Genomic DNA, 21,863 nt, shown 5'->3' with positions numbered 1-21,863 from the left:
AGTGAATCGTATCTGCATTGCTTCTCCCTGGGCTGAGAGCATGCTGTATACACACACCGTCTAACGTCAGTAGACAGTTTCCATGGTTACTGATGCGGCCAGTAACAAGAGCCTCTTGTGATGCCATGAAAACATCAAGTTCTTTCAGACATTAGTTTTACAGCTTTCTTTCACATGAAATCGTGACGCCAGTGACACACTCTTCTTTTTGAACCAAGTCCATTTTGAGAGGTTTATTCACTCTTAGCAGTCTGACGGTAAAAACACACTACTATGCATGCTATGGACACCAGTTGCTAGGATACAATGTATGAGGGATACTGTAAGTATGAAACACTATTATTATACATATTTTGTACGAAAGACACGATAGAAAGGTACAGAAGGAGAAGAACAGGTAAAAAAAAACCTGATACAGGTAAACAGAGACAGAGAGACAGGCAGGCAGAGAGATGGATAAAGAGAGAGAGAGAGAGAGAGAGAGAGAGAGAGAGAGAGAGAGAGACAGACAGACAGACAGACAGACAGACAGACAGAGACAAAGAGGCAGGGAGAGACAGAGAAAGAGTTAGAAAGAGTAAGTCAACGAGAAAGAGAAAGAGAAAAAGAGAGAGAGGCATATTGTGCATGCATACATACTTAAAAGCCACTCTTCCTCTGACAACGTGTTAAATTTCCATTTTAATTATTGGCGCGTTATTGCAGTTCCATTTATAGCCTCCCACTCTCTATATAAATAAATTAGCGAATATATAATATGCTGACAATATGTGTGCCAAGGCAAGCTGGGAAGGCCAGGCAGGCAGCACAGCCAGACTGAGGTGCTTCATCATGCAGAAGGAGACACAATGTCATGAGTCTTCAGAGGGGGATGTGACAACTGATGCCCTGTATGCCAGATTACCAGTCCAGACCTGGTGGTGGCAATTGAGGTGAAGCTTTGATGCTACACCTGACTTTACAGAACCAAAGGTAAGACCCTGTACCCTGTTATGCTGCTGGCCGCATCCTAGCATGGATAGCTACATGTTGATGGAGGGCAGGGGTGGTCCTAGGAGCGGGCCAACTGGGCAATTTTCCGGGACAGCACCAGAGAAGGGGACGCAGCATTGCAAAACTCTGCCCACAATAAAATCATGAAAATCAGCAATATGTTTTATCTGCGCTATCACCACACCATTGCAACAATAATGTGGTGTTAGCGGTTTTATCACTGGTTAGAATCGTTTTTTCACTGTTTCGCAGCCTGTCCTTATACGTACATGTACCGTACGTGTGCTCCATCAGTGTGCTCTTGGTATTCTTGGATGGACAATTTAATAGCCTACATGAACGTTTGCGTAAAAGAGCCCTTTTAAGGGGTCTTACACACCAGGGCGGTAAAGCATCGCGCAACGGCCGCGTTTTTTACCGGCGTCGGTGAAAATACATTGAAACATATCTGTCCTTACACACCAACCGGCGGCAGTCGAGCGTCAGCGGCGCGGGAGCCGGCTCCGCGCCGCACTGCATTTGGAAAATAGAACTCGAGCGTATTTTTCACGCCGGCGACCCGCGGTGTCTCATTGAAATGAATGGCAGAGTAGCATGCTAGCTTTGGCTGTGGGGAGGATTTTGAACAGGACGGGTCGCGCACGCCGACGCTGTCAGTGTGAAAGGGAGGGAAAAACACGCCGGCCGAAACTAAGCAGAAAGACCGCGTTCGTCCCGCAACCGTTCCGTTCCGCCTTGGTATGTTTTGGCCTTAAGGTGGAGCCTGTCATCTGAAGTCCAACCTCACACCTATTCCGAAGGCCATGTTGACAGGAAGCTGTGTTGTGATACTTCTAAGCTGAAGTGCTATGACATATTGAGCTCCTTAGGGTAAATCTGCTGTTTCCAACTGACACAATGCTGATGTATGACATTTTTAATTCGGCCTTTGCATTTCACCAACCACCACGTCTCCGCTACACCACCCTATTGACCCATTTAAGCATCAAACGTAGTCAAGACACATCCTGTATTCCTTGCATATTCCTTTCTGGGGCGACGTGCTCTTAAGTTGCTGTGCCTTTGATCACAGGGTGCTCACTGTTACACATTTTATTGGCTTGTTTACGCCCTCATTTTGTACTGTGTTTTGGGTAAAACTGTATTCAGAAAGTAATGTAATAATGTACAGCACTAAAACCAATCTTACTGTAGATGCCATGTGTCTGGCTACAAAGATTGAGGAGGCTCATAACACTTAATTTAGGTTACTTACTTATGTCCCTCCTGATTACAGAACATGCTGTTATTACATATTCTGAATCTCGGAGCATCCCGCTGACTGATTGCATTTGGGTGTTTGTGTGCTACGACAGGCCCCCATTATAAGAAAGACACACACACTCTCACAAATAAAGAGCAAATCTCTGGGGTGATTTAAATGGCAGCCTGGTAGATTAGAGCACTACTACTACTGCTGCTAACACCCCCACATGGAGAGCAGAGAGAGAGAGAGAGAGCGAGAGCGAGAGTGAGAGAGAGAGAGACAGAGAGAGAGAGAGAGAGAGAGAGAGAGAGAGAGAGAGAGAGAGAGAGAGAGAGAGAGAGAGAGGAGATGAAGGTGAGTAAAACGAGACAGCACTGTGCAGAAAGCAGAGAAAGAATATAAAGTGCGGGAAAGAAACTGCAGCGAGTGGGCAAATGGCAAACAAGGGGGGCATGAAAGAGAGAAAAAAACAGATAAAAAGAAGACAGTAAAAAACTCTGAGGGGTAGATGTTAGCGGTTGTTAGTAGTAGTCTGGGGCTCAGCACCATGTTTTAAAAAGCTAATGCTCTAAAGCTGGGCTCTAGCAGGAAGCTGCCTGATGGTATTCACATTAGGAAGTCTGTCAATGAACGATACACCCCAAATATGTCAGTAATTTGTAAGCTCAAAAAGAGCCAGAGAGAACTAATATCTACGTATGTATCTGTAGCCATGACATACTAATACAGACCAATGTACTGTAATATGATTCATATGTAACCCAGACAAAACTATTGCAATTTTTGACAATTAATTGTGAGGGCATTATGACTGTTGTAATTGCCTTCTGTGGTGTATAATTACTGTTTTAGTGTAGTGCATTTGGCCGGTTGTCATGTGTTAATTTAGAGCCCTGATTGTACGTAGGTAGGAGGGCATTATAGGCACGACAGCAGAAATAAGCAATTTGGTGAGCGCACGTCTCAGAGCACCACATTGAAAAAATGCCCTACACTGGCATCACTCAAAACAAGGATGACTAATTAAGCCTAACTTAATCCTATCCGATTCGGGGATATACTACATACACTTAAAACCTGCGGTAGGCAAAGAGTGCTATCCATGCATGCCCTCACCTCTGTGAATAATTCGCTGTTAGAGATGGTCGTTTTGTTTTTCAAATGTCATAGTATTTCACCCTGGAAGCAAGAAAGACTCTCTCCCACACAAATTGTTACGATGCTCACACGCTCACAGCTAAAGCAAGTCCCAGTAACACTTTGTGGTGGAGAGAGAGAGAGAGAGAGAGAGAGAGAGAGAGAGAGAGAGAGAGAGAGAGAGAGAGAGAGAGAGAGAGAGAGAGAGAGAGAAGGTGGAGAAATGCAGAGAGAAAGAGACAACAAAAAAGATAGAGAGACAAGTGTGTGTGTGTGTGTGTGTGTGTGTGTGAGAGAGAGAGAGAGAGAGAGAGAGAGAGAGAGAGAGAGAGAGTCAGAAGGAGGAAGAAAAGCCATAGAGATGTGTCTGCGAGCTTGTGTGTTCAACCGAGGGCAGAGGAATACTAATATCAGAGTGGTGGTGATGCAGTCAGTGGAAGGCATGCGAGCAGTAGAGAGATGCAGCAGGGACTGAGCAGGGCCGCTGACAGCTTTGGCTGGGCACAGGGCAAAGTAATCTGAAAGGGCCCCCCACTCAATACATAAAATGTAATGGGGACCCAATTCTGGGCCCCCTTTCTACCCGGGCCCGGGGGGACATCGACATGGTGGTGGAGCGATGGCAGGGATCTCTCCCTGCCAACCCCTGCTGATGCCCTAGGTGTTCTGCCCCCACCCTTTATCTGTCCTCCTTAGCCATAACCAGAAGCTGCCCTTCTCTGCCTCCTCCGCTAGCTCCTTGATGGCTTTCCGGTTCGCTGCTCCTGTGCAGCCAATGTCTCGAAGCAGGTGAACTGTTGAGGAGCCCACGAAGCCCCGACACCCCACCTCAACAGGGCATGTAAAGGCTTTCCAGCCAGCCTCCTGACACTCTGCCGCCAGGTCTGCATACTTGGAACGCTTGCCTTCATTGGCAGCCTCCATCCCTTGTTCCCATGGGACAGTGAGTTCCACCATCAGGATGGTCTCTTGTCTGGAACTGACCACAGGATCAGATCTGTTCGGAGCAATGTGTCCACTATCTCCCTGGGAAACTGGAGCTGTCTCCCCAAGTCTACCCTCATGGTCCATTCCCCACCGGATGAGAGAAGTCTTGGTGTTGCTCTCTGATGGGTGGGTTTGGGGTTCTCCCCAGCTCTAGCAAAGGAGATGGGCCGTCTTGCTGGGGCAGGAGGTTGGCTGTTGGCCTGTTGCCTACATGCCTCTGCCACCTCTGCCAGTTTCTTCAGTACCAGGTCATTCCGCCACCTGTAGCGCCCTTGCGACAGTGCCGTCTTGCATCCTGAGAGGATATGCTGGAGGCTTGCATTGATGGTGTTGCACAGGGGACAGCTTTCTTCCGTGCCAAACCATAGTTGGAGGTTTCGGGGGCAAGGCAGGGTATCATAGGTGGACTTGATTAAAAAGCTCAGTCTGGCTTGGGGGGTCTTCCACAGATCTGCCCATGACATGGGCCTGCCTGATACACCTTCTCAAGACATCCAACCTCCCTGCCGACTTTGAAACACTGCTTTGACGCGTAGCCGATCTTGTTCCGTCGTTGCAACCTCTTCCACCACCATGGCTTTTCTCTATTCCTTGGAGGCCTTGGACCAGAAGAGGGGGGTCTCACCTCTCCCCAAACCTGCTCGACCCTCCTGGACTCTTCCCGTGACCTCCTGGTGTTTTAACCTGCTGATGGCACTGTCGACCTCCTCCTGGGCTTTCCACTTCCTGTTCTTACTTGGGCGCCTGCTGCTCTCACTAGCTGATCGGTGGAACCCCTCAGCTCAAGCACCAGTCGAGCTTTTTCCTGCCTGTATCCTTAGCTGATGGATTGCAATGGCAGTTGCAACATGTTCCTCCCGAATAGCCTCACGTCCGACAGGCATCTTGGTAGTCCCAGCCACTTCTTGATGAAGCCGTTGGCTAACCTGTCCATCTTATCCGCCACGGAGGAGGGGACCTCGTACATTTTCAGCAGCCACATCACCCTTGGGTACAGTATGAATTGGTAAGCCCATACTTTGTATTTGCCAGGGAGCTGGCTCTTGCTGATTTCTGCTAAGCCTTCTGCAAGCTGCTTCCTCACTGCTTCTCCCATCTGCTTGTCGGAGAGGTCTGCTGTGTAAGTCCGACCGAGGCTACGGATGGACTGACCAGAGAGCAATGGGATTTCCTCGATGGTGTGGTCGCTCCTGACCCCTTTGCTAAGGGACAGGCTGCGTGACTTTGCAGGTTTGATTTACATCATTGCCCAGGTCACAAGCTCGTCAATGCTCAGCAGTCTCGCTGTACATTGTACATGTGCTTGTGCAATATATGGAGTCCTTTATGACAGTGGTTCTTAACCTTTTTTACTTAACGCACCCCCTTTCCTGTGCCGAAGACAAGCCGTGCACCCCCAACACAAACTTCCACACGTGTATATGCACTAAAAAATGTTTCAAGTGATTAATTACAATGATTCTTGCTTGAGACATTAATCAATACCTTAATGAATTCAAATGGGGACCACAACATGTTATAATTTGGTCTTACTTTGGCCTAACTATAAAGTTTGTAAGCATAATTTTGGTCACATCCTCAACACAAACAAAATTCTGCGCACCCCCTTGAATCTCTGGCGCACCCCCAGGGGGTGCCCGCACCCCAGGTTAAGAACCACTGCTTTATGATATACTAGGCTAGTGGACACAGGCCTGTGTGTGATGTAGGGTGCGTGCGTGTGTGTGTGTGTGTTTGTGTGTGTGTGTGTGTGTGTGTGTGTGTGTGTGTGTGTGTGTGTGTGTGTGTGTGTGTGTGTGTGTGTGTGTGTGTGTGTGTGTGTGTGTCTGCGTGTGTGTGAGTGTACTTACATTTGCTCATTAGCATATTGTGTCTCTTTGATGTGAGTGCATGACTATGCACACATGCACACAATATTTACAGTACGTATGTGCGTGTGTGTGTGCCTGTGTGTGCACGACTGTACAGCCACGCACACAATGTGTATTTGCCAAATGTATTTGTCAAGATTTTCATCCTGATCCTGTCTGAGCCCTGAATAAATCTCTTTTATTTGCTGAAGCATTCTCTCTTGCCTTTCCTCAGCTCTGATTAGAAACCCAAGCACCAGAATTCCTCTGTTTGCATTAGCGGAATTCACTTGACACAGTAATACAGAACGGAAAATCTCTATCAATGCAGTAAACAATGGCGGAAACCACCAACTGCTTAAAAATCTCTGCTGGACGAAAAAGCAACAAGCAGCCTCTTTCAAGAGTTTAAGCGCTAAAAAAATATTCGAGTGACTTTTAATCCGCATAACACACAGTCCACTTAAGCTTTTTGACGTATAGTTGTGCAACCTAAACAATTCCTCGTTTCTTTTGTGCGCGTCTGTTTGGCCCTTCCTGACGCTTGTTTCAAATAATCCTGGAAAAGAGAAAGAAGAAATCAGCTCTCCATGTGGCCGTGACGTGATAAAAGTTAGGACAGAAACCGAGCGCAATTCCGAGTTTTCAGGCTTAGCTGCATGACACACTCACAGGCACTGACAGACATCGCAGGGCAGGCCATGTCATCACAGAGGTCATCTGGATTACATGCCCGTATCAGGGAGGAGGCAAGCCAGACTACAGTACAACATGAAGTGGACAGTCTGGCCCCACACCATTGTTGAACAGTGATGGGCAAAATGGACTCATTAGTTAATAATCCAATACCACGTGTTACAAATGACTTGGTTTTACCTGAGCAATTCAGCCAGGTGATTGGCTGGTTGAATGATCACCTTGTTGAAGATGGGTAGATGGGTAAAACCGAGTCATTTGGAATATGTGGTCCTAGATTGTAAACTAATGAATCCAGTTTGATGCCCATCAGTGTTAATGAAGCTGAAGGTTGTGGGAGGAGCCAATGGTTGGCGTCCAAACTGTTCAATTTGCAGGTAATAGGCCAGCGCAACCATGTGGTCACCTTGGCAAGCCCTCCGTAATGACGCATTACTTGACGGGTATACACCAGGGGTGCATTTCTCGAAAGCATTGTTGCTAACTACGGTAGCTACTTTGTTGGTTGTAATGCAATTTCCCATTGGCAACTACCCAAGTTGCTAACTGCTAACAACTGCTACGCTTTCGAGAAATGCACCCCAGACCGTATCACAAGTGAGATATGGTCTGTAGAGCGCCTACTAGAGAGTGCCTATTGGTCTGGCGAGCACCTACTGTTGTTTACGATTGCCAACGGTCGTTTTTTTTTTTCATAGCCAATCGTGTCAGTTGTATTTAAACAAACTGCAAGCTTCCATTTGTTGAGTAATACATTACGCATCACCATCTTTCCACCCCTCCCCGCTCTCAGATTGCCCTCCTGGTCAGACTAGCACTTTGGGATGAGCTTCCATGCTGTTTTTCAGATCTGAACAATTGTGCAAAGCAGCATAGGGTTTGCAACACTTTTTCAAACTGAAAAAATAAACAATAGGCTAGGACCACAACGCTTTGGCGAAGAGGGAGCATGACACCATGATTGATCTGAAATGTTTCATTTCATAGAAATATTGTACATAATTAATGGAAATCAATGCTTAATGTATGACAGTGAATCGATTTCAACACTTACAGCATATAGCAGTGGAGAAGTCATTGGCTTTGAGCTACTGTGAGTGTCACGTGTGTGGGTGTGCGTACGTGCGTGCATGCGTGTGTTTCACAACGACAGTGAACAATCCCCACACGCAGTGAACTGACTGTTGTTAGAGTACATCGTCTTAGTGCAGCTGTGTGAAAAAGATTAATCAACATTCTCTCAGAGTGGACTTGACAGGACGGTAGTTAATGGCTTCCAAACACTCTGTGGTGCTTTATGTGACAGCTGGCTTTAATGCCGCTGTCCAGCAGCGCACAATATCTCTTAAAAGCTTAAGAGTGGGAAAAGGAATAATACAAAACAGACGCAGGCCTTGACAAGAGCACACTTGGCTCTGTCTTTTGTAAGCTAGAGTAGCGCCTGGGGGAGCAATCGTGACATACTGTAGATATTACAACCCAGTCTCCATAGCCCGCTCGCACTATCCCATCCCTCCCTTCATAAAATCAAAACAACCAACAGCATCGGCCCCAGAGGACTGTCGGCCCTGTATGCTAGATTACCAGTCCAGTCCTGTCTGCAGGAGCCCTGAGAGTGTGGTGTTGGTGGTAGCCTGGTAGGGCATGCACCGCTCAGCACAAGACCTCATTACGACTGCCAAAGGCTCTCCGCTCTACAGCAGAACACAGGCCAGAGGGTGCGTGGAGAGCATGTGTGGGTGTGGGTGTGGGTGTGCAAGTATAAGTGCAAGTCCACAGGTGCACTTTGTGTGTGAGAAATGAATATGTAATACTGTACAGTATGTGTGTCTTTTTTCACATTTGCATGTACCAGATGATGTGCATGAAATACTGTATGTTTCGCACAAAGACCAAGGCTTTGTGTCTGCATGTAGTATGCGTGTGTGGGTGTATATGCATCATGCATGTGTGTTTCTGTGTGTGCAGTATGGTATGGTATGGTATGTGGTGGGCTGTAGTATGGGTGAATATGTGTCCCTTTGTTTTCAGTGACAAGATTTACTGCGCAAAAAAATGTGGTAGACTAGGAGGTGCTATGTTGTATGAATGGATATTTCCGCCACGACCATACAAAAGGCTATCCCCCAACATGGATGCCCTAATGCTTTGCCAACAGTGCATCACTTGTACACTATGCTGTTACGTCACAAAACATTTGTCAATCAGTGGTGACACCAACATGACCCAATAATCTGATGATGCCAACAAATCACATCAAATCAACCCCACCCCATCTCAACCCCCATGCAGACGACCTAAGCCCCTCTGCCTATGAAAAAATGACAAATGAATAGGACTGTATGACAAGTGCAACAGTGAGTCCTTTTTCTTTCCCGTCAGGCACTGACATATCTGCTTCAGTGTAGTACTTCCTATATGCAGACTTATGTCAGAACCTCTGTGGAGGATTTCAGGAGATTAACACAATGGGGCACAATAAAGGGCACGCGTCTTGATGCTACTGTTCTCTGTAAAGATTTGAAGCATTTATGATGATAATAATAATAGCAGCCATGTGCATTATACTGCTGAATCCAGCTGTTGCATCCACAGCAAATACAGCTGCAGAGGAGCGCAGCTTTAGTCAGGCAAAGGCATTTTCTGGCCAACACGTTGTTTGCGTTGCCAAATTCTGTCAACCCATACAGAAATAATGACCTTGACAGCTGCGGTAGCCCTGATCAATCATAAGCTAAATTTGCAGTCCCACTCTGCTATGAGGAACTGCAATAGAAGACAGGACTAGTACTGGACTACAATGGACCACTTGGTCTTTGGCGTTTCTATTGTAATATACCACATTCATTGAAAAGTTTATCCTTAAAAACAAGTTAACAAAGATTTAAATCTGCCATGGCTAACAACGTAATGTGAACACAAGGTTGTCCTTGCCCTTTTAGACCCTGTCAGCACGTTTTTAATACCGTATAACAACCCAACACTTTTGAAAAGCGATTGAAATTTGAGGGAGTTACGGTCATCTCAAGAGTATGTATCACTAACAACTCATTGCAATCGGTTGAGCCAGCAGGCTGGGCTAAAATGGCCGCCATGTGCGAACATTCGACTTTCATTGACGGCAGCGCGGATGACGTATCTACAGTAGTCTTCTTTACAGATCAGTGGTTGTCCCCTCCTCCAAACTCTATTCGCTGTTTGGTGGCGGCTTGTACAAGATGTGCGCTACCCCCATCTACAGCGCTAAGGTAACTCCATTTATTCAACCTTAAGTCTCCTAAAGGGGCATGGATCCAGGAAAAGAATGAACTCGATGTATCTCTTACTCTAATAGAAGATTCTTAGGTTTCACTTTCACAGACAATTTTCTGAAATCTGTGTTTGCATGTTATACCAACATTGCAGAAACATGGACCTTGTGAGAACAACAACTGTTCACCCATGTGTGCAACAGAGAGTCTTTGCAAGGTGTATGTAATAAGTTGGGTAGTTAGTACAATCTGGCCTGCAGTGTCTATCCTAAAAAAAACACAGGAGGCTGGAACAATGGGTCAACTGATAGCTTTCAGGTAATAGAGATTGCCAAGACATGTGACCAAATGGTCAAAAACGTCATCAACGTGCCATCTCGACCCAGAGCAGATAGTAGAGAAGAGTACTTTTCAATTAATATCAATGGAGTTGAACGTGCCTGACAGCTTGCATAAATATACAAATACAAAACACACAAAGACTAATAGCCTACACATTATTGCACATTGCAGCTCAGTGCATCACGCGCGCAAGACGTAGGCCTAGGCTACAGCCTCAAATTAAATGCGACAGCAAAGACAAGTATGAGGAGAAGACAAAAATCATAAGACTAGATCCATACGAAAACAAAGACTGCGTTACTCTCACCAAATTTCTACCACGCATATATTAATTATGTGGTTCTCCGAGTCAGCGCCTAGGCCTACACAATTTTGCAAATTTGAAATCTCTTCCATAAGGCCATGTTCAAGGATGCCTGGATGATATGTTCACGACCTGGAGATTGTAAAATTGGATACTGTTGTCCGAGCAAAGGTATAATAACTTTGCTGATGTTCATTCATTCACATAACAAAGCGTTGTGGAACAGAGCAGAGTGTGGACATTTTTCCAATCCCTCACCCCCTTTTATGTCCAAGTGTGTAGGCCCTACGCCTAATTATTACCTTTCTAAGTTAGGCTATGCTGTATGCTACTGTCTACACAGATCTACTGCCCATCTCCTAGTCCACAGAACTTGCCCACGATTTCTATTTGTTTCTGTGATTGCTTATATTTCCCATCTTTATTCTTGGTCGAAAATGCATGGGTTCCCTATGTAGTGATTAAATCAACATCCCAAACTTTACGCCGGCCGGAAGCCCTGTTGTGTGTCCGGTTCTTACAACCGATTAGCCTACACAACAGCTATATGGCATGTTGAGGTCAAATTAATTGCTAACTGGAGTCTATTTTGTGTGTCTGTCAATCGTCTGTCAGAATCGTAGGGGAAACTCTGGGGCAAACCCAAAATGCACAGCGATTTCCAATGGTGATGATGTAACGTTGGCAATCTCTATGGGCAGATGGAGAGGATCCCTCCTGGCAGAGGGAGAGCCTGTTCACTTTCAACAGCTAGCATAGCCTGACTCTAAACTGTCATGATCTGCAGTGGGGAGTACCTGTGTTCAAAGGAAGTCTTTGATGAAGGTAAGAACTTTGCAGAAGGATTTGGAGGTTGCTTGTTGTCATGTTTTCAGCAACAGACCAGACCATTGCTCTCTACGGTGTCCTGTGTACCTTGAAGTAGCAAGTGATGCCCTTGATAGTCCCATGCGTCCACATGTTCATACTGTGTGCTGTGCAAGTAGAGCACCTTCAATGAGGCCACGTTTGTAACTTTGTACAAAGCTTTGTAGCTACAAGAAGCTTAGCATACTCATAAATACAGTAGATGCCTCTGCAATCTCTGCATTTCACGTCAGTTGTCAATGTTTTCAGTCTTGTGCAGAGCCGACTAAGAGACTTTGCATATTCAAGAATTTGCTTATTCAAGACCTTGAGACGTGTTTGATGTTTTTTTCTTACTGTATGCAAAAATAGCATCTGCCCTATTTTATGCTCACTCACCTCTACGAGAGTTTTTGATGAGGACCGCAGCTACTAATTTCACAGACATCAGGTGAGGTGTGACAATGTGGAAGCATCCTACTGCATAGAGAGTAGGATGAATAAGTCATGAATTCATTGAGCAATGCCTTGAGTCGATCCTAGAGCCACCACCACCACCACTACCATCACGGCAGGTTGTGTTCAATATATTTGACTTCTGCTGGCTACAGTAAAGATGCAGCTTGAAAAGGCCATGCTCTCACAGCTAAACTCGTCTTTGCGGGCAGGCTGCAGGCTGCTGATGCTGAAGGATTACTGCTTTCCAGGCCATTGGAGTAATTTTATTGTCAGCCATCATCATAGTTGCCCATATTCGCTTACTGTCAGATGTGCACACCTTGATGCCTTTCCCAGGTTCTTTGCGTGCCACTCACTTACACCCTTCTCCCTCCCTTCGGAAACAGCAGGGCAAACTGTTCTGTGACTGGGACACCCCATGGGTATTGATTTTACGCCATGTGTATAGATTCGCTGCGTCATAAAGCAGATTTGAGAACCTCCATGCAAGTAGGTCATGTGGCAATGCCATCTCATTAGATCCAATTACCTCACTCTGTAAACTGATCCACAGGAAAGCACAGGAATACCAATTCTGCTGCAGAAGTATCACCCTTCCCTGTCAATAGCCAGCAGGGCAGGCAGGCTACTGGGCAGTACTAGAGTCAGATTGATGCTGCTGTTTCAGCTTTCTGACTTCTGTGCTGTGAACAGTGTGCTGGAGACTAGAGCAGACATATTATGCTCTTATATCTGCAGAGCTGAATGCATTGCACCTTCAGGAGGGAATTCATGACCTGTGCCGGACAGACCCTTTGAGCTGGAGAAATACTGCAACACTTGCAGTACTCTGATTCCCTCAATGCTGCAATAAAGGACGACGAGACCACTGCTCAGTGCCCTTACAGCATTAGACATCTTGTCTTACTCTATGTCTCAGGCAACATTTGCTTGCACTTGCACACATTGCTAGCTGGTAAAATCACAGCACGCTCCCCATGCATAGTAGCTTAGCAAGATTGCGATGCTCACCTTAAAAACCTATAAAACTTTCAGTCAGAGCAAAGTGCCTCAAAGACCTCCCAACATCCCCCTTACCTGTGGGCTGAACTGTCTGTACAGATCCTGATTCTCTTCCTGCATGACCTCTTCCTTGTTTGGCTTCCTTCTGCATCCACGGTAGTCAAGGACACTGAAGTCCACACATGAAACAGTGTTGTGCTGGCTAGCCCCTGCTTATCAGCATAGCATGACCGGGGTGAAAAAATAACAAAACCAGGCCAACAAATCACAAAAATAAAAATAAAAAAACACAAGGAAACAAAATTCTCCTTGTCCTAAGCCCAACACACAGTGCTGTTGTTGCTCCACGCAAAACCCCACTATACTTCGGAGGAGCACGCATCCAGCGGTCTAGCCAATCCACTACGAGATAAGAGCCGTGACATCAAACACGGCCAGCCTGTAATCTGCAAGAGGATGAAATAGAGAGAGAGAGAGATAGAGAGAGAGAGAGAGAGAGAGAGAGAGAGAGAGAGAGAGAGAGAGAGAGAGAGAGCAAGTGATGGTGCAGCAGCAGTAGTGTCGCTCACCCCCTCCCTCGCTCCCTCCCTCCCTTCCTCGCTCCCTCTGGCTACTCCACGTGGCTTGGGTTGTACATTAGAGCACTATACGCCATAGCAGCTCCTATAGTGACTGACAAAGGGCATCCCAGCACTCAGTCTGCAGGGCATGCCAGCTGGCTTCTGATCAGGACGTACAGTATGGATGGATCCAAAGACCTGGAAGCTGCATCTGTGTTTCCTGCAGGTGTAAGGTCCTCACCTTGTCAAGCCTTGAGGGGAAAGCTAATGAATCCTCTGTTTCTTGGGTCTTGCTGAAACACTGCATTGCCCTCTCTCTCTCTCTCTCTCTCTCTCTCTTTCTGTTGCTCTCTCTCTGTCGCTATCTCTCTCTCTCTCTCTCTCTGTCGCTCTCTCTCTCTCTCTCTCTCTCTCTCTCTCAAAGCCCCCTTCCTTTAATCAAATCCAATAATCCCCTGTGATGGTAGAGAAACAATGCTTGCTGTGATTGCTGCTGTGCAAGCACTAATTTATGTTGAGTGTAAAGATCTGCAGTGGACTTCGTGGGAATAAGGATGCCCTACACTGATGCAGCTTAGTTAAAGTCACATTCACTTTCAAGCACTACAGTCCCTCCCATAAGGCTTCCCTTATCATTCACATCACTCAGAGAGTAGAGACACCACAATTGCTAAATGCATTCAGTAGTAATTACTGAACAAATTATATAATTAATAATGTTAATAAATAGTTAATAAATATTAATAATGAAGCATGTTGACAAAATTAGTATGTATGTTAACATTTGAAAGTACAGGTTACATCAAGCATAGGTGTTCTACCTTTCATCAAAAGGCAGTTTTTTTTCAGACAATGAAATCTGCCTAGTTCACAACAAAAGGATTTACTGTATTTTATAACCCTGTTTTATGCTTCACCCACAAGATTGCTGAGGTATTTTAATCACTGATTGAAGAGGTTGAGTGACTCGCCCGAATGCCTCATCACATCAAAGTAATCAAAGTACAAACTATTTATGTCGCAGAATAAACACAATCTGTTCCCACAGACTACTATAAGATCCACAGATTGGATATACACGTATCAGTGTGCACAAACTGCTTTTATGTCACAACCACAACTTAAATCGCTGGTGTAAAACAAACTGGCGCTTCTCTTCGTCTCTTCACAGCGGGCGGGAAACAAAAAAAGTGTTCGACATGCTGGAAGCTCAGTGATTAACTTGTTTATATTCTGACCCCTTTGGCAATGTGTGGAAATGACTGTCTGTGAAAAGAGCCTTTCTTCTTAGATGAAATTGAGTTATAAGTCACAGAGGAAGTATTCCAGCAGACAGTAGCTCTATTTATTACACCCAATAAACAAGACAACATAAAGCTGTTTGTCGCATCGTGTTGTAATCGGACACAGTAATGTAATGCAATCTTTTTGACTTTGACACAACAGCACAGGAAGTGCTTGGGGCTACAGCGCCGGAGCATTAATGGATTGCTGTCTGGCACAGTTGTATCTTGATGTGGTAGGTAACGACAAGGCTGCTGACAGCTTTGGCTGGGCCTGGGACAAAGTCATCTGAAAAGTCTGCCCCACTCAATCCAATGTAATGGGGACCCAATTCTGGGCACGTCTTCTCCCTGGACCTGGGACAACTGACCCCGTTGTCCCCCACAATTGGCTTCTCTGGGTAACAACATTACTTGAGAACCCATTAGTTAGATAACCACTGACTGTCACAGACATCTATGTCTTCAGCAGCAGAGCAGCTTTCAAGAGGCTTTGCACTCAACCACAGCTCTGTGGTATCTGCTTTCAATTTGCACCCACGAATCTTCATTCCCCCCTCGCAAGCTTAACTGTGTTCTACTGGGGAGCAGAATTTTAAAATAAGAGATCAAAAATGACCTCCTATTGGAAATAAAAACATCACCACATTGGCAGCACTGGCAAAGCCCTTTTCATGCCATCCTTTGTCCCAGCTGTCCCCTCCACTCCTTACCAATGAAAATGCCCTCTAACAAACCACCCATGTGGTGCCTGTGCACACCTCAAAACGTAAGTGTGGATAAATCATCCTTTGGCTTCCTTTCAGACTTATCAGAGGCTCCAGAGGACGTTTAGATAAGGCACACTACTGTCCTCAAAGTGCTGAGGTAAAGGTTGGGAATCAGCCAAGTCCGACCCTGCTCCTTGGCATAGCCTGGATATACGTACGCAGTCTTCAAACTGATCTGGCTTCCGTGCCCTGCATATATGCCCACAGAGTTATACTTTTAAGAAAATGAAAGCTTTAGCATAAGTGGTGCCAGTCAAATAAAGCATGAATTGCTTCCAACAAGTCAGTCATCGTCACTTGTGTTACTGTATAATGGCTTGAATGAATCACATGTTCCACTGCCTTAGGTGCTGGTTTGACATGAGTGGATGAATGGGGCTACACCAAAGACACCTTACTGTATATCATTTTATTTTGTTGCCAAATAACGACTTAAATATTTGTAATCTGGTGCTCTTTCTAATAGAACTATGAACATGGAGCTAAATGGTAGCCTACAGTATGTAGTCCCAAGCAATACAACACATGATCCAATATCCACCTTAATACACCCTGCCCATATTATTTCATACAGTCACCGAATTTCCCATCTGCTTGTTATGGTTAGTGGTCGCCATTGAAGTCTAAGGACTCAACTGCACAAATGGAAATCCAAAGATAACTGGTGGATCAGATCTCTTTCAGACAGGTAAAAGTTTTGTCCTTCACCTGACATGTTCCGACGGTGTAACTTCCGATCCTCTGATTAAGACAAAAGTTACACCATCAAAACATGTCATGAATTCAATTCTACTCCAGAATGGATGCAGAATCAAAAGAGTGCAATCAAAGATGACAATCTGGCCCCTAGTATGATGCTTAAGGGGACTTTTTTAAACTTCTCCTCACACTTAGATGTGTGTGTATGTGATTGTCCAAGACTGTGTTTGACTTGGTATGCATTTGGCAAACCCTGCATACACCCTGCGGCCAGGCAGACAGATACACAGGCAGACAGACATACAGACATACAGATAGACAGATTGCAATACCTGACCAAAACCCATACACCGCGCCAGAAACTAGCCCTAACCATTTTGCACAGCCATAGTTTCGGGTGATATGTTAGATGGAATTGAATTAAATTTTGACAGGGCCCAGAGCATCCCCATGTCTGGTCGGCCGGATTGGACATTTATGGTCATCTCTGATGGCATGTTCAATAAAAAAATATTTGAAGTGCATCAGACAGTATTAAAACAAATGCGCTGTGGGAAATTTAAAATGGCAAAATGCACCACATTAGGCTGCAAAGTGCCCTTTGCCAAACAGACCAAAACGGGTGCTTTAGTGATGAAGGCTTTTTACGTTTGACTTTAGGCCAGCTTGTGTAGACACTAGACAGACACAGTGAGGTCATGGGGGGCTCTGGAGCTCAGTGAGTAAATGCTTCCACCAAGGTCTTTACTATTCTCCCTTTTTTTTGGTCAATTCATCGGGGAGGTCACAGACCGGGTATGTCTGTCAACCTTAAGCTGTATTTGTCTGTATTTGTCAACATTTGGGTTGTGGTATTTGACATGTCTGGTCAATAAAGCCACCATCTGACGTAGACACAAAAACAAAACAGAGGAAAGTGTGCATGCACCCGTTGTGAAGGACACTTAATCCCACTTACCACTCTGCTTCGGCTTGGCGTAATTACCTACAAAAAAGCAACATGGTGAGCAACAGGCATCACTCCATACCAAGACTTTACTGTCTTTCGTCCCTCATAGTCACTTAGTTACAATGACTTAGCCTTTTGCTTTTTCATGTTTGACACATCTACCGGTACATGTATTCTATGACTGAAGTGTGACTTCTATACTGGCTGCAGTCTACTGAAGACACAAAATTCATGTGGTCTTCAATTCCACTGTGATGTTGGTAAGAAAAAGTTAATTTTTGACAGCAGGCAGGGAGGACACACAAGCTCTGAATCACAGCAAAACAAAATCAGGCACCATAATAGAAACGTGTATATCAAATGTTCTGCTCCAGCCTTTGTCTGACTAGGATTTACTGTACACCCTGCTGTTAACCATCAAAGAGGCTTTGTCAAGCAGGAGCTTTATGAAAAAAAACCACACAGAGAGACACATTAACAGAATGACAGCGCACCCAACGTAGTGTATTAATCACATCAGACATGGCTGTCTACCAAGCCAACGCAGGTGTGCTTACCGGCGTTAAGCCACGATCAACAGATTTCCTTTAATATCTTTTTTTTTTTTAAAGGCCTGTCTCACTACAGACAGATTCCCACATGTAACGTAACTGACGTCTGCCAGAAGTCAGCAGAGAGGATAAAACTATTGTTCCCAAACACATTAGAATGGTGCTACTCAACAGATGGGGAGCATCACTCATTTACAGCAAAGGAGAAGCATATTCAGTATAGATCTCTCTCTCCGCATACGGACATTCACATCTGCATGGAGGTGCAATCAACTGAGGGAGCTACGGCTCATTAAAGTTCCAACATGCTAATAATTTATCCTCCGCAGCAGAATGTATCTGGCTGTTCAGCTGTTAAGCGGAGGACTGACTGCCAGGAGGAAGGCCCATCACGGCATCCAAATGAGACTATTATCTTTTAACCACCTCTGCATGACAAGCACATTTGCATACAACATGAGTCAACACAGAGAGAGAGAGAGAGAGAGAGAGAGAGACTGGGGGAAAAAAGAACAACCGTTACATAACATCCCACAAACGTACTCATACTTTTCAGATGTAGAAGGGGGGCAAAGAATTGGGCCGGTGTGTGTGTGTGTGTGTGTGTGTGTGCGTGCGTGTGTGTGTGTGAGTGTGTGTGTGTGTGTGTGTGTGTGTGTGTGTGTGTATGTGTAACCGGTGGCGGCACAGATACACAGACACATAAGGCAGCATTAGTGTAAAAGAACAGAGCAATCTCCACTGTCCATTACCACACAGCCTCATTGGCACAGGATGATATTTTAGGGGGTTTGTGCAAAAGCTGCTTTTCTGTCACCAGTCAACAGATAATAAAACAAACCTCTTAGGAAGTGATTAAAGCAGGATAATGGGTGACGCTTAACTGGAACTTTAAAGTGTATATACAGTACACGGTAAAGTACAGAACGGACACATTTTGTCCTTGTTTGCTCTCTGCTATCCCTGGTCAGAGACGGTGGAGGGAAGAGCAGGACTTTGCCTCGCCATTCTAAACCACAAGTGGGCGAATGTGAGAAGCCTGTTGCATTTTTGCAAAGCTTTCACCTTTGGCTCAGCCGTTAACTTGGGCACACAGAAATACTTGGAACTGAGCATTTGAGTTTCATAATAGCAACACTGTATTCATTCCTTGCCCTAAAATACACAAGTCCAGCGCAAGTTTAAATTTGTTGTCTGGGAGACGTGATTGCTAACCATCAAATCTAAAGCTCTTGATGGGCTTATAGGGGCAATGTGTTTCTTTATGAGCAGTATGAGAGAGAGAGAGAGAGGATTAAAGAGGCACTATAGACACAGACCTAATCAAAATAAAAGGTTCATGTCAAAACTCTTGAGAGTGAATCTTGTGTATGGACAAAGTGCTACTGTATATGCTTTCCAGTGTTAATTTTGTCAGCTTTTTTTTATTTAGTCGTAGTCTTAGTCACAATGACGAAAATCAATTTTAGTCTTAGTCATATTTTAGTCATTGCCTTCCCAATTTAGTCTTAGTCTTAGTCTAAATGACGAAAATCAATTTTAGTCTTAGTCAATTTTTAGTCATTTTCGTCATTTTAGTCAACACTGTACATTACAGAACTTCTCCACACACTTTTAACATATATCATTGACTGTAGAGAATAAACCTTCTCCGCACACTGCTTCTCTTTTTAACATATATCACACTGTACAGAATAAAACTTCTGCACACACTGGTTCTCTTTTTCTCTATTTTATTTAATACCAGTGTTAATTTTGTCAGCTTTTTCAAATTTAGTCTTAGTCTTAGTCACAATGACGAAAATCAATTTTAGTCTTAGTCATATTTTAGTCATTGCCTTCCCAAATTAGTCTTAGTCTTAGTCTAAATGACGAAAATCAAAAAAGGGCATTGACGAAATATTTTAGTCATAGTCATGGTTGACGAAATTAACACTGATGCTTTCAAAGAATTTCTGAAAAGTATCATTACTTGCTCATGTCTTCAACGCCAGAAGCAGATGCAAATCCCTTGCACAAGGGAGTGCTTGGCAAATGGTTTCACTGAGCAGAACTACAATTATAAGAGTGTGGACAACTCTAATAAGCATTGACAATTATTTTCCCATGAGTCAACATTAGGGCAGAACAATGTCTAGCAAAGCCTCCACCTCAAGGAAATGTAAAGCAATACATTGCACATGTGAATACATTTTGCACATGAATGAAGTCCTGATAACTTGCGACCATCATTTACTGATTCAATTTACCATTTCAAAGCATGGTTCTCTGTTTGTGGTTTATGGATAGTCTTTAGGATAAGATGGGGTTGCACTTGCTCACCCACGTCATCATTGATCATGTTAATGCACGTGGATCAATTTCCCTGTTACTAGATCACACTGAGGTGCTGTCCATACCTGGACAACAACCATACATGATCCATTACATTCTGGGGGAAAGGACTGCACCTGTCCCAGTTGCAAATAAACCCTTAAGCATGTTAACTAATGAACATTCCTCATTGTGTTACATGTCTACCTGCATTGTACAAGTGCATTACGAGTTTATTATCGCTGAGTAAACTAGAAAGGGCGGGAACATCGTATTAACACCCCACAACACGAAAAATGGGCTAATCATCTCAACTGTACAACATGTTACAACGGGCTGTCCTGCGCAAACAAAATAACTAGAACTATCATCCGCATGAGCTCTTCGCGCATTCTAGCATCACTCATGAGATTACTTGCCGCAGCAACAAAAGAAAGTCTAGCATTGGATGAAATGTTACGCATGTGTTTGTCGATAACAGAAATGTGATGACAGTAATTTGTGCTATCACTGCATGACACAGATTCTTGTCGCGAGCCGAAAGAGCAGCGGTTGCCTATGCGTAGTCATTGGCATACTGCAGAGCAGGTGCTCTGTGCAATGATGCTGCGTCTTGAAACATGGTCCGAACATATCTTACCGTGGGAAGAAGGGGTTCCATTTGAGCGCCTTGGTCTCTGATGTCCATCTTTACCTGCAGAACAATGCGCCCGGTTATACGTGTTGGTCTGCTCGCTCAGGGTCCGGATGGTAGCGCTGCAGTCGATGTGACTGTCAGATCACATGTTGTATACAGACGTCCCGAAGCTTCACCCGCTATTACCACTGTTGTAGTCTACTGTCAGTGAGAAGGGTTTTTCACCTCCTGGTTCAAGCGGACATATAATAAGCTCTCAGATTATGACGCACCATGGCTAGTCAGTCACGAAGTAAACGAGAAACTCCTCCTCGCGCTGTTTTGAGAGTAACTATTTAGGCGGGTTAATGAGGTGAGTCATGTTATGTGACAATCACATTATCAGAAGACGCGTGTTGGCGCGCGAGCGATGGTGACTGAGGTGATATGGCTGGGAGATACTGCTGCGGCACCCACATGTCGACCCAAAATAGTGGGAGTCGTCTTGTGCACTGGGCTCTGGGGTCCTTGCTCATGCATAACACCACCATCGGTACAGTAACTTATCTCCTGTTCTCTGTCACTCCTTGTTTGGTGGCTGACACTCAGGGGTGGAGCTATAGGAGGGGCGAGCAGGGCATTTGCCCCTGGGCCCAGGGCCCTCCCGTATTGATAGTGGGGGCCCTATTGTGACCTTGGCAGGCTGTATGGGGGGTCCTATCAGTGTTTTGCCCTGGGGCCCGGTGTGCAATTGTTCCGCCACTGCTGACACAGGTGATCTACTGTTCGAATTAGTCAAGCAGTTGTTCTCAAACTGTGGGCCGGGACCCACTGGTGAGTTCTGAATGTAGGCTATTCCAAGTTAGCCTGATTATCATCGACGTTCAAATCTCTAGTTGCGTCACTAGGAGGGCACAGCCTGCCAAATTCCAAGTGGGCCTTGAAATCAATGTCTAAAAATAAAATACAAATATTTGTGTGCGTTGCTGAACAGCATCAATATTGACTG

The 21,863-nt window shown here is 45.0% G+C and overlaps 1 protein-coding gene across 1 annotated transcript in view; it reads right to left on the bottom strand.

Annotated features, from left to right (window-relative positions):
• slc4a10b (solute carrier family 4 member 10b) overlaps positions 1–20,989 on the bottom strand; it is an 82,608-nt gene extending 61,619 nt beyond the window's left edge. The window contains exon 1 of the mRNA XM_063214054.1: positions 20,879–20,989. Within this exon, the coding sequence (XP_063070124.1) occupies positions 20,879–20,926 (48 nt within the window). The 5' untranslated portion in view covers positions 20,927–20,989. The remainder of the gene's footprint in view (positions 1–20,878) is intronic.
• Positions 20,990–21,863: the final 874 nt, after the last annotated feature.

This window comes from Engraulis encrasicolus, chromosome 13, assembly GCF_034702125.1.
Source record: "Engraulis encrasicolus isolate BLACKSEA-1 chromosome 13, IST_EnEncr_1.0, whole genome shotgun sequence".
Classification (NCBI taxonomy): domain Eukaryota; kingdom Metazoa; phylum Chordata; class Actinopteri; order Clupeiformes; family Engraulidae; genus Engraulis; species Engraulis encrasicolus.
Note: the sequence above shows the minus strand (reverse complement) of the source record. Positions and strands in the feature narration are given on the sequence as shown.